This window comes from Rhinoraja longicauda, chromosome 25, assembly GCF_053455715.1.
Source record: "Rhinoraja longicauda isolate Sanriku21f chromosome 25, sRhiLon1.1, whole genome shotgun sequence".
NCBI lineage: Eukaryota > Metazoa > Chordata > Chondrichthyes > Rajiformes > Arhynchobatidae > Rhinoraja > Rhinoraja longicauda.
Window position 1 is genome coordinate 5,053,034 of NC_135977.1, and position 15,000 is coordinate 5,068,033.

The 15,000-nt window shown below is 54.0% G+C and overlaps 1 protein-coding gene across 1 annotated transcript in view; it reads right to left on the minus strand.

Moving 5' to 3' along the window:
* The window catches only part of myo18b (myosin XVIIIB), a 204,322-nt gene that overhangs the window by 34,146 nt on the left and 155,176 nt on the right, over nucleotides 1-15,000 (minus strand). The window contains 1 exon segment of the mRNA XM_078421838.1: nucleotides 12,301-12,486. Coding sequence (XP_078277964.1) covers nucleotides 12,301-12,486 — 186 coding nt within the window.

Genomic DNA, 15,000 nt, shown 5'->3' on the forward strand with positions numbered 1-15,000 from the left:
CTTCTCTCCAGAGACGCTGCCTGTCCCGCTGGGTAACTCCAGCTTTTGGTGTCTATCCTCGGTGGGCCAAAGGGGCCTGTTTCCACACTGGACATCTCTAAACTAAACTAAACTTAAAACAAGACCCAGGGCAGCCTAGCTCTCCACACGGTGGCACGGCGGTAGAGTTGCTGCCACAGAGCGCCAGAGACCCGGGTTCCATCCTGACTACGGCGCTGTCAATAGACAAAAGGTGCAGGAGTAGGCCATTCGGCCCTTCGCACTGGACATCTCTGGACACATCAATGTGATCATGGATGATCATTCTCAATCAGTACCCCGTTCCTGCCTTCTCCCCATACCCCCTGACTCCGCTATCCTTAAGAGCTCTTGAATGCATTCAGAGAATTGGCCTCCACTGCCTTCTGAGGCAGAGAATTCCACAGATTCACAACTCTCTGACTGAAAATGTTTTTCCTCATCTCCGTTCTAAATGGCCTACCCCTTATTCTTAAACTGTGGCCCCTGGTTCTGGAGTCCCCCAACTTTGGGAACATGTTTCCTGCCTCTAACGTGTCCAACCCCTTAATAATCTTATACGTTTTGATAAGATTCCCTCTTATCCCTCTAAATTCCAGTGTATACAAGCCTAGTCGCTCCAGTCTTTCAACATATGACTGTCTGTGCGGAGTTTGTACATTCTCCCCGTGACCTGCGTGGGCTTTCTCCGGGTTTCCTCTCACATCTCAAAGACGTGCAGGTTTGTAGGTTAATTGGCTTCTGTAAACTGCCCCTAGTGCGTAGGGTAGAACTAGTGTACGTGTGATCGCTGGTCAGCATGACAGATTAAGGGAGGAAAGAGAGAGAGTTGCCATTTTGGGATAGAGATAGAGTTGCCATTTTGGGAAAGAGAGAGAGTTGCCATTTTGGGATAGAGAGAGAGTTGCCATTTTGGGATAGAGATAGAGTTGCCATTTTGGGATAGAGAGAGAGTTGCCATTTTGGGAAAGAGAGAGAGTTGCCATTTTGGGAAAGAGAGAGAGTTGCCATTTTGGGATAGAGATAGAGTTGCCATTTTGGGATAGAGAGAGAGTTGCCATTTTGGGAGAGAGAGAGAGTTGCCATTTTGGGATAGAGAGAGAGTTGCCAGTTTGGCATCGTATTTGGAGCAGACGTCACTAGTGGAAACCTCCCCCCAACACCGTCCATCTCCGAAGCCAAAAGCAGGGACATGGAAACATATGGGCGGGATGGTGTGCCTGGTGTGTGGGAATCTGGCGTGGACTCTGGCAGATTGGCAGCCAGCAGGTAGGTGTGAGCATCTGAGGTTCGCACAGGCCCATCTACAAAGAAGGTGACCTCAGCCCCTGTTCCCACCTCCTGTTCGCAGGGTGAGGGAGGAGCGAGATGTCAGAGGGTCGGCACGGTGGCGCAGCGGGTAGAGTCGCTGCCTTGCAGCACCAGAGACACGGGTTCGATCCTGACTACGGACGATGACTGTACGGAGTTTGCACGTTCTGCCCGTGACTCTGCTCTCCTCCCACGCTTCAAAGACGTGCGGGTTTGTAGGTTAATTGGCTTTTGCAAATTGTAAATTGTCCCTCGTGTGCGTAGGATAGTGTTAGTGCACGTGGCGATCGCTGGTTAGATAGAGCTTTCAGGATGAAGAGGGGTCTCGACCCGAAACCTCACCTAATCCTTCACTCCAGAGATGGTGCCTGTCCCTGCCGAGTTACTCCAGCATTTTGTGTCTATCTTCGGTATAAACCAGCATCTGCAGTTCCTTCCTAAAGGAAGGTTAATTGGCTTGGTTTAATTGTAAAAGATTGTCCCTAGTGTGTGTAGGGTAGTGTTAGTGTTAGTGATCGCTGGTGGTTGTAGACTCGGTTACTAGGTTAATTCCCGGAATGGCGGGACTGTCATATGTTGAAAGACTGGAGCGACTAGGCTTGTATACACTGGAATTTAGAAGGATGATCACTCTCAATCAGTACCCCGTTCCTGCCTTCTCCCCATACCCCCTCACTCCGCTATCCTTAAGAGCTCTATCCAGCTCTCTCGTTGGATGCATTCAAGAGAGAGCTGGATAGAGCTCTTAAGGATAGCGGAGTGAGGGGGTATGGGGAGAAGGCAGGAACGGGGTACTGATTGAGAATGATCAGCCATGATCGCATTGAATGGTGGTGCTGGCTCGAAGGGCTGAATGGCCTACTCCTGCACCTATTCTCTATTGTCTATTGTCTATTGAGAGGGGATCTTATCGAAACGTATAAGATTATTAAGGGGTTGGACACGTTAGAGGCAGGAAACATGTTCCTAATGTCCGGGGGAGTCCAGAACAAGAGGCCACAGTTTAAGAATAAGGGGTAGGCCATTTAGAACGGAGATGAGGAAAACCTTTTTCAGTCAGAGAGTTGTGAATCTGTGGAATTCTCTGCCTCAGAAGGCAGTGGAGGCCAATTCTCTGAATGCATTCAAGAGAGAGCTGGATAGAGCTCTTAAGGATAGCGGAGTCAGGGGGTATGGGGAGAAGGCAGGAACGGGGTACTGATTGAGAATGATCAGCCATGATCACATTGAATGGCGGTGCTGGCTCGAAGGGCCAAATGGCCTACTCCTGCACCTATTGTCTATTGTCTATTGACCAGCGATCCCCGCACATTAACATTACCCTATACACACACCGGGGACAATTTTACATTCATACATTTATACCAAACCAATTAACCTACAAACCTGCACGACTTTGGAGTGTGGGAGGAAACCGAAGATCTCGGAGAAAACCCACGCGGGTCACGGGGAGAACGTACAAACTCCGTACAGACGGCGCCCGTAGTCGGGATCGAACCCGGGTCTCTGGCGCTCTGCCGCTGCGCCACAGTGTGATCATGCATAGTCTTTCCGCTGACTGGATAGCGCGCAACGAAAGCTTTTCACTGTACCTCGACACACGTGACAATAAACTAAACATATCATATCATATCATATATATACAGCCGGAAACAGGCCTTTTCGGCCCTCCAAGTCCGTGCCGCCCAGCGATCCCCGTACATTAACACTATCCTACACCCACTAGGGACAATTTTTACATTTACCCAGCCAATTAACCTACATACCTGTACGTCTTTGGAGTGTGGGAGGAAACCGAAGATCTCGGAGAAAACCCACGCAGGTCACGGGGAGAACGTACAAACTCCTTACAGTGCAGCACCCGTAGTCAGGATCGAACCTGAGTCGACGGCGCTGCATTCGCTGTAAAACAGCAACTCTACCGCTGCGCTACCGTGCCGCCCAAACAGAACTAACTAAACTGAATTTTCATTCATCACCCCTCTGAACTCATGCACCACCTCATCCAGAAAGCAAGGCAGTAAAAGTAAACCATAAAATGGCAGAGATCCCAGTGAATGTGCAGGAAGGAACTGCAGACGCTGGTTTAAACCGAAGATAGGCACAAAATGCTGGAGTAACTCAGCGGGACAGGCAGCATCTCTGGAGAGAAGGAACGGGTGACGTTTCGGGTCGAGACCCTTCTTCAGACCGAGAGTCAGGGGAAAGGGAAACGAGAGCTATAGACGGTGATGTAGAGAGATATAGAATAAACGAATGAAAGATACGCAAAAAAAATAACAATGATAAAGGAAACATTGATAAAGGTGGCTTAGGTGAAAACTGGTAACAGACAATGACACTCAACAAGACGACTTTGAAGTTGGTACAACTAGGGTGGGGGAGGGGATTGAGAGAGAGAGAGGGGATGCCAGGGTTACTTGAAGTTAGAGAAATCAAAATTCATAACGCTGGGGTGTGAGCTGCCCAAGCGAAATATAAGACGCTGTTCCTCCAATTTGCGCTGGGCCTCACTCTGACAGTGGAGGAGGCCCAGGTCAGAAAGGGCAGACTGGGAATGGGAGGGGGGAGTTCAAGTGTTTGGCAACCGGAAGCTCAGGTAGGTCCAGGCGGACTGAGCGGAGGCGTTCAGCGAGAATCTGCCTCCCTCCAAATCAAATGACTTCAGTGTCTTTGCAATCCATATCCTTAATGAATAAAAGATTAGGCACAAACAGCTGGAGTAACTCAGCGGGTGGGTCAGGCAGCGTCTCTGGAGAGAAGGGATGGGTGACGTTTCGGGTCGAGACCCTTCTTCAGACATGTCTTGTGCGCGCGGTGCGACGATTCACCTCTGGATGAAGAACAGAGGAATTGTTGACATGCTTTGCTTTGTTCTATTTCAGCTGCTGATATCATTTTGCAGTATTTGACCAGTGCAGCAGTTAGCAGTTCGTTTGACACCATTATATAAACACGATTAACAATTTGGTGTATAACTATTCGTACTTTATTTAGTACCAATTATTCAATTATAACAGGGACTCTGCATTTAGGATCACGGACGTCGCCATGGCAACCAACAAGGGGTTTTAATCTTGAAACCATCGCACGATGCCCACCGATTTCCTGAACACTGATGCACTGAAAAATAATTTAACCCGTGCCTAACTCGAAGGATGACTTTCTCCTTCGTCATCAGCGTTATTTTCTTTTAGTTTCAGTTTAGTTTATTGGCACGCGTGCCGGTTGTGTTGGCGTGCTAACCAGTCAGCGGAAAGACAACACGTGGTTGCACGGTGGCGCGGCGGTAGAGTCGCTGCCTCACAGCGCCGGAGACCCGGGTTCCATCCCGACCACGGGCGCCGTCTGTGCGGAGTATGCACGTTCTCCCCGTGACCCGCGTGGGTTTTCGCCGAGACCTTCGGTTTCCTCCCGCGCTCCAAAGACGTAGGTTAATCGGCTTGGTGCAAGTGTATGGATGTAAAATTGTCCCCAGGGAATAGTGTTTAGTGCAAGGTAAAGCCAGCAAAGTCCGACCGAGGATAGTCCGAGGGTCACCGAAGAGGTGGATAGTGGGATTGTCCTGTGAGCAAAACAGTTCCATTATTCCCGAGCTCCATAATGACACTGTGGTGCAGCTGGTCGAGATGCAGGTTCGATCCTGACCTCTTTTTTTTTTTTTTTTTTTTTTTTAATATATAAAAGTTTTATTCCAAAGAAAAACATACAAACATACTATGCAAAATGTGATCAAACAAAAGCCGCCTGTATCGGCAGTTTACAAATTAAACAATTATCACATTAAAATCCCGCCATCTCTGTCAACAATACATTCAACCCCCCGCGGCGACCAGCGTTCCCGGAAGGCCACCAGAGTCCCCGTGGACACCGCGTGTTCCCTCTCCAGGGACACGCGGGCACGGACGTAAGCCCGGAACAGGGGTAGGCAGCCGACTTCTGTGAGGCCGTCGACTGCCCGCTGCCTGGACCCGCGGATGGCCATCTTGGCCAGGCCCAGGAGCAGACCGACAGGGAGACCCCCTCCTCCCTCCTGACCCTCCCCCCTCTGTACCGGGTGCCCAAAAATTAAAAGCGTAGGGCTAAAATGGAGCCAGAACTTGAGGAGCAGCCCCTTCAGATACTGGAACAGGGGCTGTAACCTCACGCACTCTGTATACAAATGGTACACGGTCTCCTCCTCGCCGCAGAAGTGACAGGCGGCAGACGAGACCGTGAACCGGCTCAAGTATCTGTTACAGGCTATAGCCTTATGCAACACTCTCCACCCCAGGTCCCCGATGTAAAGCGGGAGGACCCCCTTATAGAGAGACCTCCACTGGGGACCGCTCCCGCCGTCAGGTGGTAACACGGACCGCCAGGGCGTGTCCGGACGGAAGACGAGAGCGAGGAAGTGGAGAGTGTGCAGGAGCAGCCTGTACAAAACGCGCCTCTCCGCGTCACGGAACGGCACGCTGGGCATCTGGGAAAGGCGGCTCATATTGCGTGGGGCCGGCTCTCGGGAAGGGACCCGTGCCGTGGGCCCGATGAGCAATTCCGACGGAGCGGGGGTAAGCCCAGTCGGAATCGCTCCACGCACACGCCTCTCCTCGACACCCACCGTGACAGGGTGAGGACCGGCCCCCCTCACAACCACAGCACCCCCCTCCCCCTGAGGAGCAGCGCCCTGGCTGAAGGTGACCAAATTCCTGGCTCTCAGGAGATCACGGTAAAAACCAGGCAACTCCCGCCTAGCGCGCTGACTCATGCCCGCTACCGGGAGCCGGGATCCCTCCTGGAGGCAGCGCCCCTGGCAGAAAAAGTACGTGGCCAGCGTGTGCCATCTGGGAGGGCACTCGGAGTACACGTACCTCCGCAAGGTCCTGAGTCGGAGGGCTGCCACCTGAGTGCGGACACAGACCAGCGCCTGACCGCCCTCCTCCAACGGGAGACTCAGAACCCCAGCAGAGACCCAGTGGTTCCTCTCACCCCAGAAGAAGTTAACTAACCTCCTCTGTATCATGGCGATGAAACGAGAGGACGGGACCAGAGTGGCCAGCCGGTACCACAGCAGAGAGGCCACCAGCTGGTTTATGACCAAAGCCCTACCCCGATATGATAACACACCAAGGAGGCCTGACCAGCGCCCCACACGGGCGACCACCTTCGCCTCCAGCTCCTGCCAATTCGCCTGCCAAGCCCCCTCAGTGGGACTCAGGTAGATCCCCAGATAGAGGAGGTGCGTGGTGCTCCACGCAAAAGCTGCCATCTCCTCCGGTAGGGAGTCCACCTGCCACTGACCCACCAAGAGCCCAGCACACTTCCCCCAGTTGATCCTGGCGGAGGATGCGGCTGAGAACACCCGCTGGCACTCACGCATCCTCCGCAGGTCAACCGGGTCGGTGAACATTAGTAACACATCGTCGGCGTAGGCCGAGAGAACCACCTCCACCCCCGGCCCCGGCAAATCCAAACCTGCCAGCCGCCTCCGTAGGAGGCACAGGAATGGCTCCACACAGAGGGAATAAAGCTGGCCGGACATGGGGCATCCCTGACGAACCCCCCTTCCAAAGTGAATGGGAGCCAACAAAGAGCCATTGACCTTGACCAGGCACTTTGCGGCAGCGTATAGGAGCCGGACCCGGGCCACAAAATGGGGTCTGAATCCAAACGCCCGCAGAGTCCCGAGAAGGTAGTCGTGTCCCACCCGGTCAAACGCTTTCTCCTGGTCAAGGGAGAGAAAGGCAACGGACTGACCAGCCCTCTGGCACAGATGGATCAGGTCCCGGACCAGATGGATATTGTCCTGGATGGACCGGCCCGGGACTGTGTAGGACTGGTCAGGGTGGATCACATGGGACAGCACGGGCCCCAGGCGATTGGCCAATGCCCGTGCAAAGACTTTGTAACCCGTACTGAGAAGAGAGACCGGGCGCCAGTTCTTCAAGAGGCGGAGATCGCCCTTCTTGGGCAGCAGGACGACGACTGCCCTTCGCCACGAGAAGGGCATCTCCCCGGTCGTCAGGCTCTCCCCCAACACCTTCACATAGTCGCCCCCCAGGACACCCCAGAAGGCTCGAAGAAACTCCACAGTCAGCCCATCCAGCCCCGGAGACTTGCCCCTACTGAGCTGGTGCAGGGCACCAGTCAACTCCTCCAGAGTTAAGGGATCATCGAGGTGCTCAGCCACCTCCCTGCACACTACGGGTAAGCCCTCCCACAGCACCCCTTGTGCCTCCTCACTAGATGTTCCCTCGGAGAACAGAGTGTCATAGAACGACCAAACTGAGGCACCGATCCTCTCCGGATCCGTGACGGAGGAGCCATCGTCCACAAGCAACTCGACAAACTGCCTGCGGGCACCTCGGCACTTCTCCAGGGAGAAGAAAAAGGGGGAGGCGCGGTCCAGATCGTGCAACATCTGGACTCGCGACCTCACATACGCGCCCCGGGACCTCCTCAGCTGTAAGTCCCTCAGTGCCCCTTTCTTCTCCTGGTACTCCTCCCACTCACACGAGTCCCCCTCCGTCTGACCCAGGCGAGACTCCGAGTCGAGCAACTCTCTCTCAAGCCGTCCGATCTCGGAGTCCCGCCCCTTGGTCGACCCCCTCGTGTAGTCCTGGCAAAACAGACGGACGTAAGCCTTCCCTACATCCCACCACTGCCTTAGGGAAGGGAAACGCCCCTGCCTTTCCCTCCACTCCGCCCAGAACTGCTTGAATGAGTCCCGGAACCGGCGCTCCTCCAGTAGCCGGTTGTTGAAGTGCCAGTACGCGGACCCTGCCCGTGTGCGCGTCGGGATAAAGTCCACTCGCACCAGGCAGTGGTCCGAGCACGGCTCCAACCGCATGGAGGCTGCCGAGACACAGGACACATAAGCCTTAGACACATATACACGGTCAATACGGGAACCACCCCCCTTAAACCTGTATGAGAAGGCGCCGGAGTTGGGATGGAAATTCCTCCAAGCATCTACTAGCTCAAAAGAATCCACCAACTCCCTTAATGTCTTGACCGCTGCCGGATCGCGCTGAATGCCAGAGCGATCTCTCGCCTCAAGGGTACAATTAAAATCACCCCCCAGGAAAACACACTCCCCCCGATCGATGGTGTTCAACAGCGCGGTCACTTCTTGTGTTAACCGCGTCTGCATAGCACCGCTCTTGGGGGCGTACACATTAATAAAATGTAACGGCACGCCATCCAGGCGCACGGCCAGATACAACAACCGGCCTGGTACAATGTCCTGCACCTTGACGATCTCCGGCTGGAAAGATGGGGCCAACAGGAAGGCCACTCCACTCGAAATGGAGGTGAGATGGCTCATGTAGACCCCCCCTTCCCACTCCAGGAGCCAGGTGGGCTCGTCACTAGTCACAGTGTGTGTTTCCTGCAGGAAGCTCACCGCGTACCTCCCGTCCCTCAGCACCGAGAGATGGTGAAACCTACGGAGAGACTCCCTGGCCCCATTAATATTCAGGCTGGCTATAGTGAGCTTCATTTTGAAAGCGCACAAGAACTTTTACCAGCCCCCCTTGACGGAATGGAGCCTCCCCGAGCCCTCTGCCCTTTCTTTAGGGACTTAAAAAGCTCTTGGAGCTGGCGCCGCTCATTTTTCAATACACCTGCCATGTTCCCCTCCTCCTGAAGGATGGCATAAATGGACTGCAAGGGTACCGTCAGGTCCGACCAGCAGTCAACAGCCAGATCTGCCTTATTCCTCTTCCCTCTGCTGTCCTTCAGAAACTTCCGGAGTTCCCAGATATCAACAAGCCGAGACACGGGGCTGCGGGTGGGACAGTCCATCAACTCACTGTCGCTGGACTCCACGTCCCCCTCCTCCTCCCACTCAATGTCTGAGCCCGAGTCTGGATAGTTCTGACTCCCAGCCGCCTCGCTCACCCCTCCCTGTGAGGTGGGCGGGTCGGCCACATCACCCGGTCCCTCCTCCGTCACCATCCCACCCCCAGGATCAGTGACGGGGGCAGGTACCGGTACCTCTAACTGTGGCAAGCTGCCTGGTAAATGGCCAGGCTCCTGCGCACCCCCACTGCCCTCTGTAACCGGATTGGGGGCAGTGATGTTGGAGGAAGTCTCCGGGGCGGGCAGTGAGAGGGTACGTCTGGAGTCCGACCGAAGGACACGATCCGAAACGACCATGTCCTCCTTCGCACCCAGGGTACCCGGCCCAGCACCGTCACCCAGAGAGTCCCCGTCCCCCACCACCAGGGGAACCACCTCGCTCTGGCCCTCAGGGGGCGATGTTCCCGGAGTCTCCCCTGCTCCCTCAGCCGATGGGGCAGCACATCCCTCAATAGGACTGGTAGCCTCAATGGGGAGCATGGGCTGGGGACCCACCCCCACACTCAAGTCCCCCCCATCAATCTTCCCCTGGTCACCCCCTAAGCCAGCGGACGCAATCCCTGGGGGAACAGCCCCCTGGGGTAGTGTGTCAACACTCTCAGGTGGTCCCTGCACTACAGAGGCATCCTCCTGCCCAGAGGAAGCGTGTACTGGGTACTCTGCCTCAACAGGGGAGAAACACCTCCCTTCAGGTCGCCCCTGACCTTCAGGGCCGTTCTCCGTGTCAGAGGACCCGTGCCTCCTCCTCTTATAACCACTAGGGTGCGGTGGTACAGTCAGCTCCATTGCTGAAGCCTGTTCCTCCGCCCCGCCATCTACCTGCTCATCCTCTCCAGCCTTCAGACCCTCAGGCTCAGAGGCGAGCTCGATAATATCTACTGCCGGGGGACCCTCAATAAGGTGACCTTCTGCCTGGCGTCCCGCTTGAGCGTTCTTCTTCTTCCATTTAACTTTTTTACTCTTCTGTCTCTCCCAGTGCCCCTCATCCACCCCCCACCCTGCACCGGCATCCCCCGCCACAGGTACGGGACATGGGGGTGGTGGGGGAATGGGGGTTGGGGGCAAGGGAGCGAAGTCATCACGGGCCACCGTGGTAGAACCAGCAGCCCCAGATGGGCCAGCACTGCCTTTCTGGGCCACCTTGGTGGAGCTGGCAGCCCGGTGCTTGGGACAATTCCTGCGGAAATGCCCCACCTCTTTGCATGCATGGCAGCGTGCTTGGCCCGTGTTCCAAAACACGCGATAGCAGAATCCTTCCCATTCAACCTCAAAACTCCCCTCCATATCAATCCCCTGTGCTAGCTGTATGTACACGCGGCGATTGAACGTTAATACATGCTGCATTTCGGGATCATCCAACCTATGCAACAGTTTGGTGGGCCCAGACCGCACCTCCCCCAGCTTAGTTACATGTGGGAGCAGGAGCGCGTCCGGAACATAAGGGGGAACGTTGGACAGCATGACCGGCAGCACGGGCCGTCCCCATGGGTCCACCGCCATGTAAATCCCAGCCACCGTGATCCCCCTTTCCAATGCGGTAGCCACCGACTGCTCAGTCTTTAGGATGACAACAGCCTTCCCACTGACCACCGCGCCTGCCATTATGGCCTTCTTGCCAACAGTCTCCCTCAGCGCGGTTAGCACAGCCTTGAAGGTAATGTTGCCCTGCAAGGTCACTTTCACCCCGTGTATACGCCCCAACGACTCATGGCCCTTAGTCACAGAGACTGCCGACTGTACGGCAGCTGCATAAGTCTTGGGGGCCGCCATCTTTAGGGCGTGGAGCAAAACAAAACGTCTCAGTATTTTATAAGTCAAAGCAGTCTTTCTGCTATTGCTGCACCTCCACGCATTTGCAGCAGTTTAAAGTCTTGTGAAGGCTTTCCTGGCAAAGCAACAGAAGCAGTCTCCTCCTGATAAGATAGGGAAAAGTCCGTGCCAATCCTCCCGTCGTAGAAAATGGAGCTTCCGGAGGCTTCTTCCCCAGGTCTCGGTCGCCCTCCCGGCTTCAACGAAAATCCAATGCACTATTGCCGTACTTACCCGGCACACCTGGACCGGGCAAAGTCGGTGTGGGAGGGAGCTTTCCGATGCTACAGACCACAAACACCGCTCCAGACTCAGCTCCCACCAGTTCAAGTGCAACTTGGCCTTCCGCCAGCCACTGCCGCTCCTACGATTTTCAGAAAACACGAACAAATCCTCCCCAATTAGAGGACTCTTTCAACAAAGAGAGTCTCTGCTTTCCGACAGAAGTCCAAAAAGCAAATTCTGACTGCTTTCGTTTGTCCTCGCCAAACAAATCCTTCGAAAATAATCAAATCCTCACAGCCAGCGCCACACACCCACGTCCGATCCTGACCACGGGTGCTGTCTGTGTATAGTTTGCCCTTTCTCCCTGTGACGTGGGAGGGTATTGTTTGGGTGGTTTTAAACTTTTGACTTCAGAAACAGGGCCTTCGGCCATGCGAGCCCACACCGACCAGCAATCACCCGCTACACTAATAATAATAATAATAATAATACATTTTATTTATATAGCGCTTTTCATATACTCAAAGACGCTTTACAGAGATTTTGAGAACATAGGGGAAATGAATAAATAGATAAATAAGTAAATAAATAAATGAACAGAGAAAGGAGACAGAAGGTGAGGTGACCTTCAGTGGTTGAAGGCAGTACTGAACAGGTGAGACTTCAGCGATGTTTTGAATGTGGTGAGTGTGGGGGAGTCTCTAACGGTTTGGGGTAGTGAGTTCCATAGGGTGGGAGCAGCGATGGAGAAAGCCCTGTCCCCCCAGGATCTGAGTTTAGTCCGGATGTGGGGGGATAGGAGATTGGCAGCACTAGCACTACCCTGCACACGCTAGGGACAGTGTATACATTGATACCAAGCTAATTAACCTACAAACCTGCGCGTCTTTGGAGTGCGGGAGGAAACCGAAGATCTCGGAGAAAACCCGCGCAGGTCACGGGGAGAACGTGCAAACTCCGTACGGGCAGCGCCCGCGGTCGGGATCGAACCCGGCACAGCGAGGCAGCCACTCTGCCGCTGCGCCGCCTTGTTCCTCCGTCTCCCCTCCCCACCGCGCTTCGTTGCCCTGCGGGATGAGGGCCGGCGCTGCTTACCAACCCCAGGCACCTGCGGGAGGCCTCCATCTCCCTCTGGGCAAGCTCGTCCATCTCCACCTTCATCTCCGCCACGCGCTGCTGGAAGTGGCCGGCCATGTCCCTCTGGTGGGCTTCGGCCTCCGCGGCCCGCTCCAGCTCCTCGCCCATCCGCACCACGCTGTCCCGCAAACGAAGAACCAGCGTCTGCAAGGCCGGGAACAGTCACACCCCCGGTTACAACCAGAAATAAGCTCAGCGGTTCATAGCTCCCACGAGCGTGCGGCCCATCGTGTCCACTCCGCCATTCAATCACGGCTCACCTACCTCTCCCTCCCAACCCCATTCTCCTGCTTTCTCTCCGTAAACCCCTGACACCCGCACTAATCAATAATCTATCTATCTCTGCCTTAGAAATACCCATTGAATTGTGGCCTCCACAGCCCTCTGTGGCAAAGAATCCCACAGATTCACCGCCCTCTGACTAAAGAAGTTCCTCCTCATCGTCTTTCTAAAGGAACGTCCTTTTATTCTGAGGCTGTGCCCTCTGGTCCTAGACTCTCCCACTAGTGGAAACATCCTCTCCACATCCACTCTATCCGGGCCTTTCACTATTCTGTACCTTTCAATGAGGTCCCCCCTCATCCTTCTAAACTCCAGCGAGTACAGGCCCAGTGCCGACAAACGCACATCATTTGTTAACCTACTGAGTCCAAAGACATGAATAAAAACATAAGAAATTCAGAGGAATAGGAGTCAAGAGTGTTTAAGGATATGGAGTCCTAGAGTGATACAGCGTGGAAACAGGCCCTTCGGCCCTACTAGCCCACACTGATGAACATGCCCCATCTACACTGGTCCCATCTGCCTGCGCCTGGCCCATATCCCTCCAAACCTGTCCTATCCATGCACCTGTCTAAATGTTTTTCAAACGTTGCGATAGTCCCAGCCTCAACTACCTCCTCCGGCAGCTCGTTCCATACACCCACCATGCCCTTTCTGTAAAAGAGTTGCCCCTCAGGTTCCTATTAAACCTTTTCCATCGCACCTTAAACCTATGTCCCCTACTACAGGTGAAGAAGGGTCTCGACCCGAAACAATAGACAATAGATAATAGGTGCAGTAGTAGGCCATTCAGCCCTTCGAGCCAGCACCACCATTCAATGTGATCATGGCTGATCATTCTCAATCAGTACCCCATTCCTGCCTTCTCCCCATACCCCCTGACTCTGCTATCCTTAAGAGGTCTATCTAGCTCTCTCTTGAATGCATTCAGAGAATTGGCCTCCACTGCCTTCTGAGGCAGAGAATTCCACAGGTTCACAACTCTCTGACTGAAAAAGTTTTTCCTCATCTCCGTTCTAAATGGCCTACCCCTTATTCTTAAACTGTGAGGCCCCTGGTTCTGGACTCCCCCAACATTGGGAACATGTTTCCTGCCTCTAACGTGTCCAACCCCTTAATAATCTTATACGTTTCGATAAGATCCCCTCTCATCCTTCTAAATTCCAGTGTATACAAGCCTAGCCGCTCCAGTCTTTCAACATACGACAGTCCCGCCATTCCGGGAATTAACCTTGTAAACCTATGCTGCACGCCTTAGGGAGGGAGGGAGGGAGGAGGGGAGGGAGGGAGGGAGGGAGGAGGGGGTCTCCCTGTCGGTCTGCTCCTGGGCCTGGCCAAGATGGCCGCTCGCAGGGGCAAGCAGCGGGTAGTCGACGGCCAAACAGAGGCCGGCTGCCCGCCCCTCTTCCGGGCTTACGTCTGTGCCCGCGTGTCCCTGGAGAGGGAACACGCACACGCGCCGGAGGCCTTCCGTGAACGCCGATCGCCGCAGTGGGTCGAACGTATCGTTGACAAAGTTGGCGGGATTTTAATTTGATGATTGTTGTTTTTTGTAAACTGCCGACACGGGCAGCTTTTGATTTGATCGGGTTACAACTTTGTGTTTTTGTTTTTGTTTTTGGAATAAAGTATTTGTATAAAAAAATGTGTTTCCAGACCTCACTATCAGTCGATACGGGAAAGGTGTGGTGGGAACGGCAATGTCTGATCGTGACATTCCTCGCTGTGGGCTCATCATTTAATGAGGAGGTTATCGGGACATCGTTCAGAACAGCCCTTATTCCACAATCTGTAACAGTGGAACACTGCCTTGCCCTTAACAGCAACTTGAACTTGACTTAACGACAAAATACAAAAGCAAACTATTTCAATTTAATTTCCATTTCCATTTAAAATGATCCCTGAAGAGGTCTTGACCTGAAACATCACCTCGTCCTTTTCCCCAGAGATGCTGCCTGTCCCACTGAGTTACTCCAGCATTTTGTGTCTATCTGCTGTGTAAACACGCATCTGCAGTTCCTGCGCTTTAAAAATGGTGATCCGGTCAAACTGCCTGACTTTCTTGCTTTTGTGTGAGTGTGTGAGAGAGTGTGGGAGAGAGAGTGGGACAGAGAGTGTGGGACAGAGAGTGTGGGACAGAGAGTGTGGGACAGAGAGTGGGACAGAGTGTGGGACAGAGTGGGACAGAGAGTGTGGGACAGAGTGGGACAGAGTGGGACAGAGAGTGGGACAGAGTGGGACAGAGTGGGACAGAGTGGGACAGAGTGTGGGAGAGAGTGTGGGACAGAGAGTGTGGGACAGAGTGGGACAGAGAGTGGGACAGAGTGGGACAGAGTGGGACAGAGTGGGACAGAGTGTGGGAGAGAGTGTGGGACA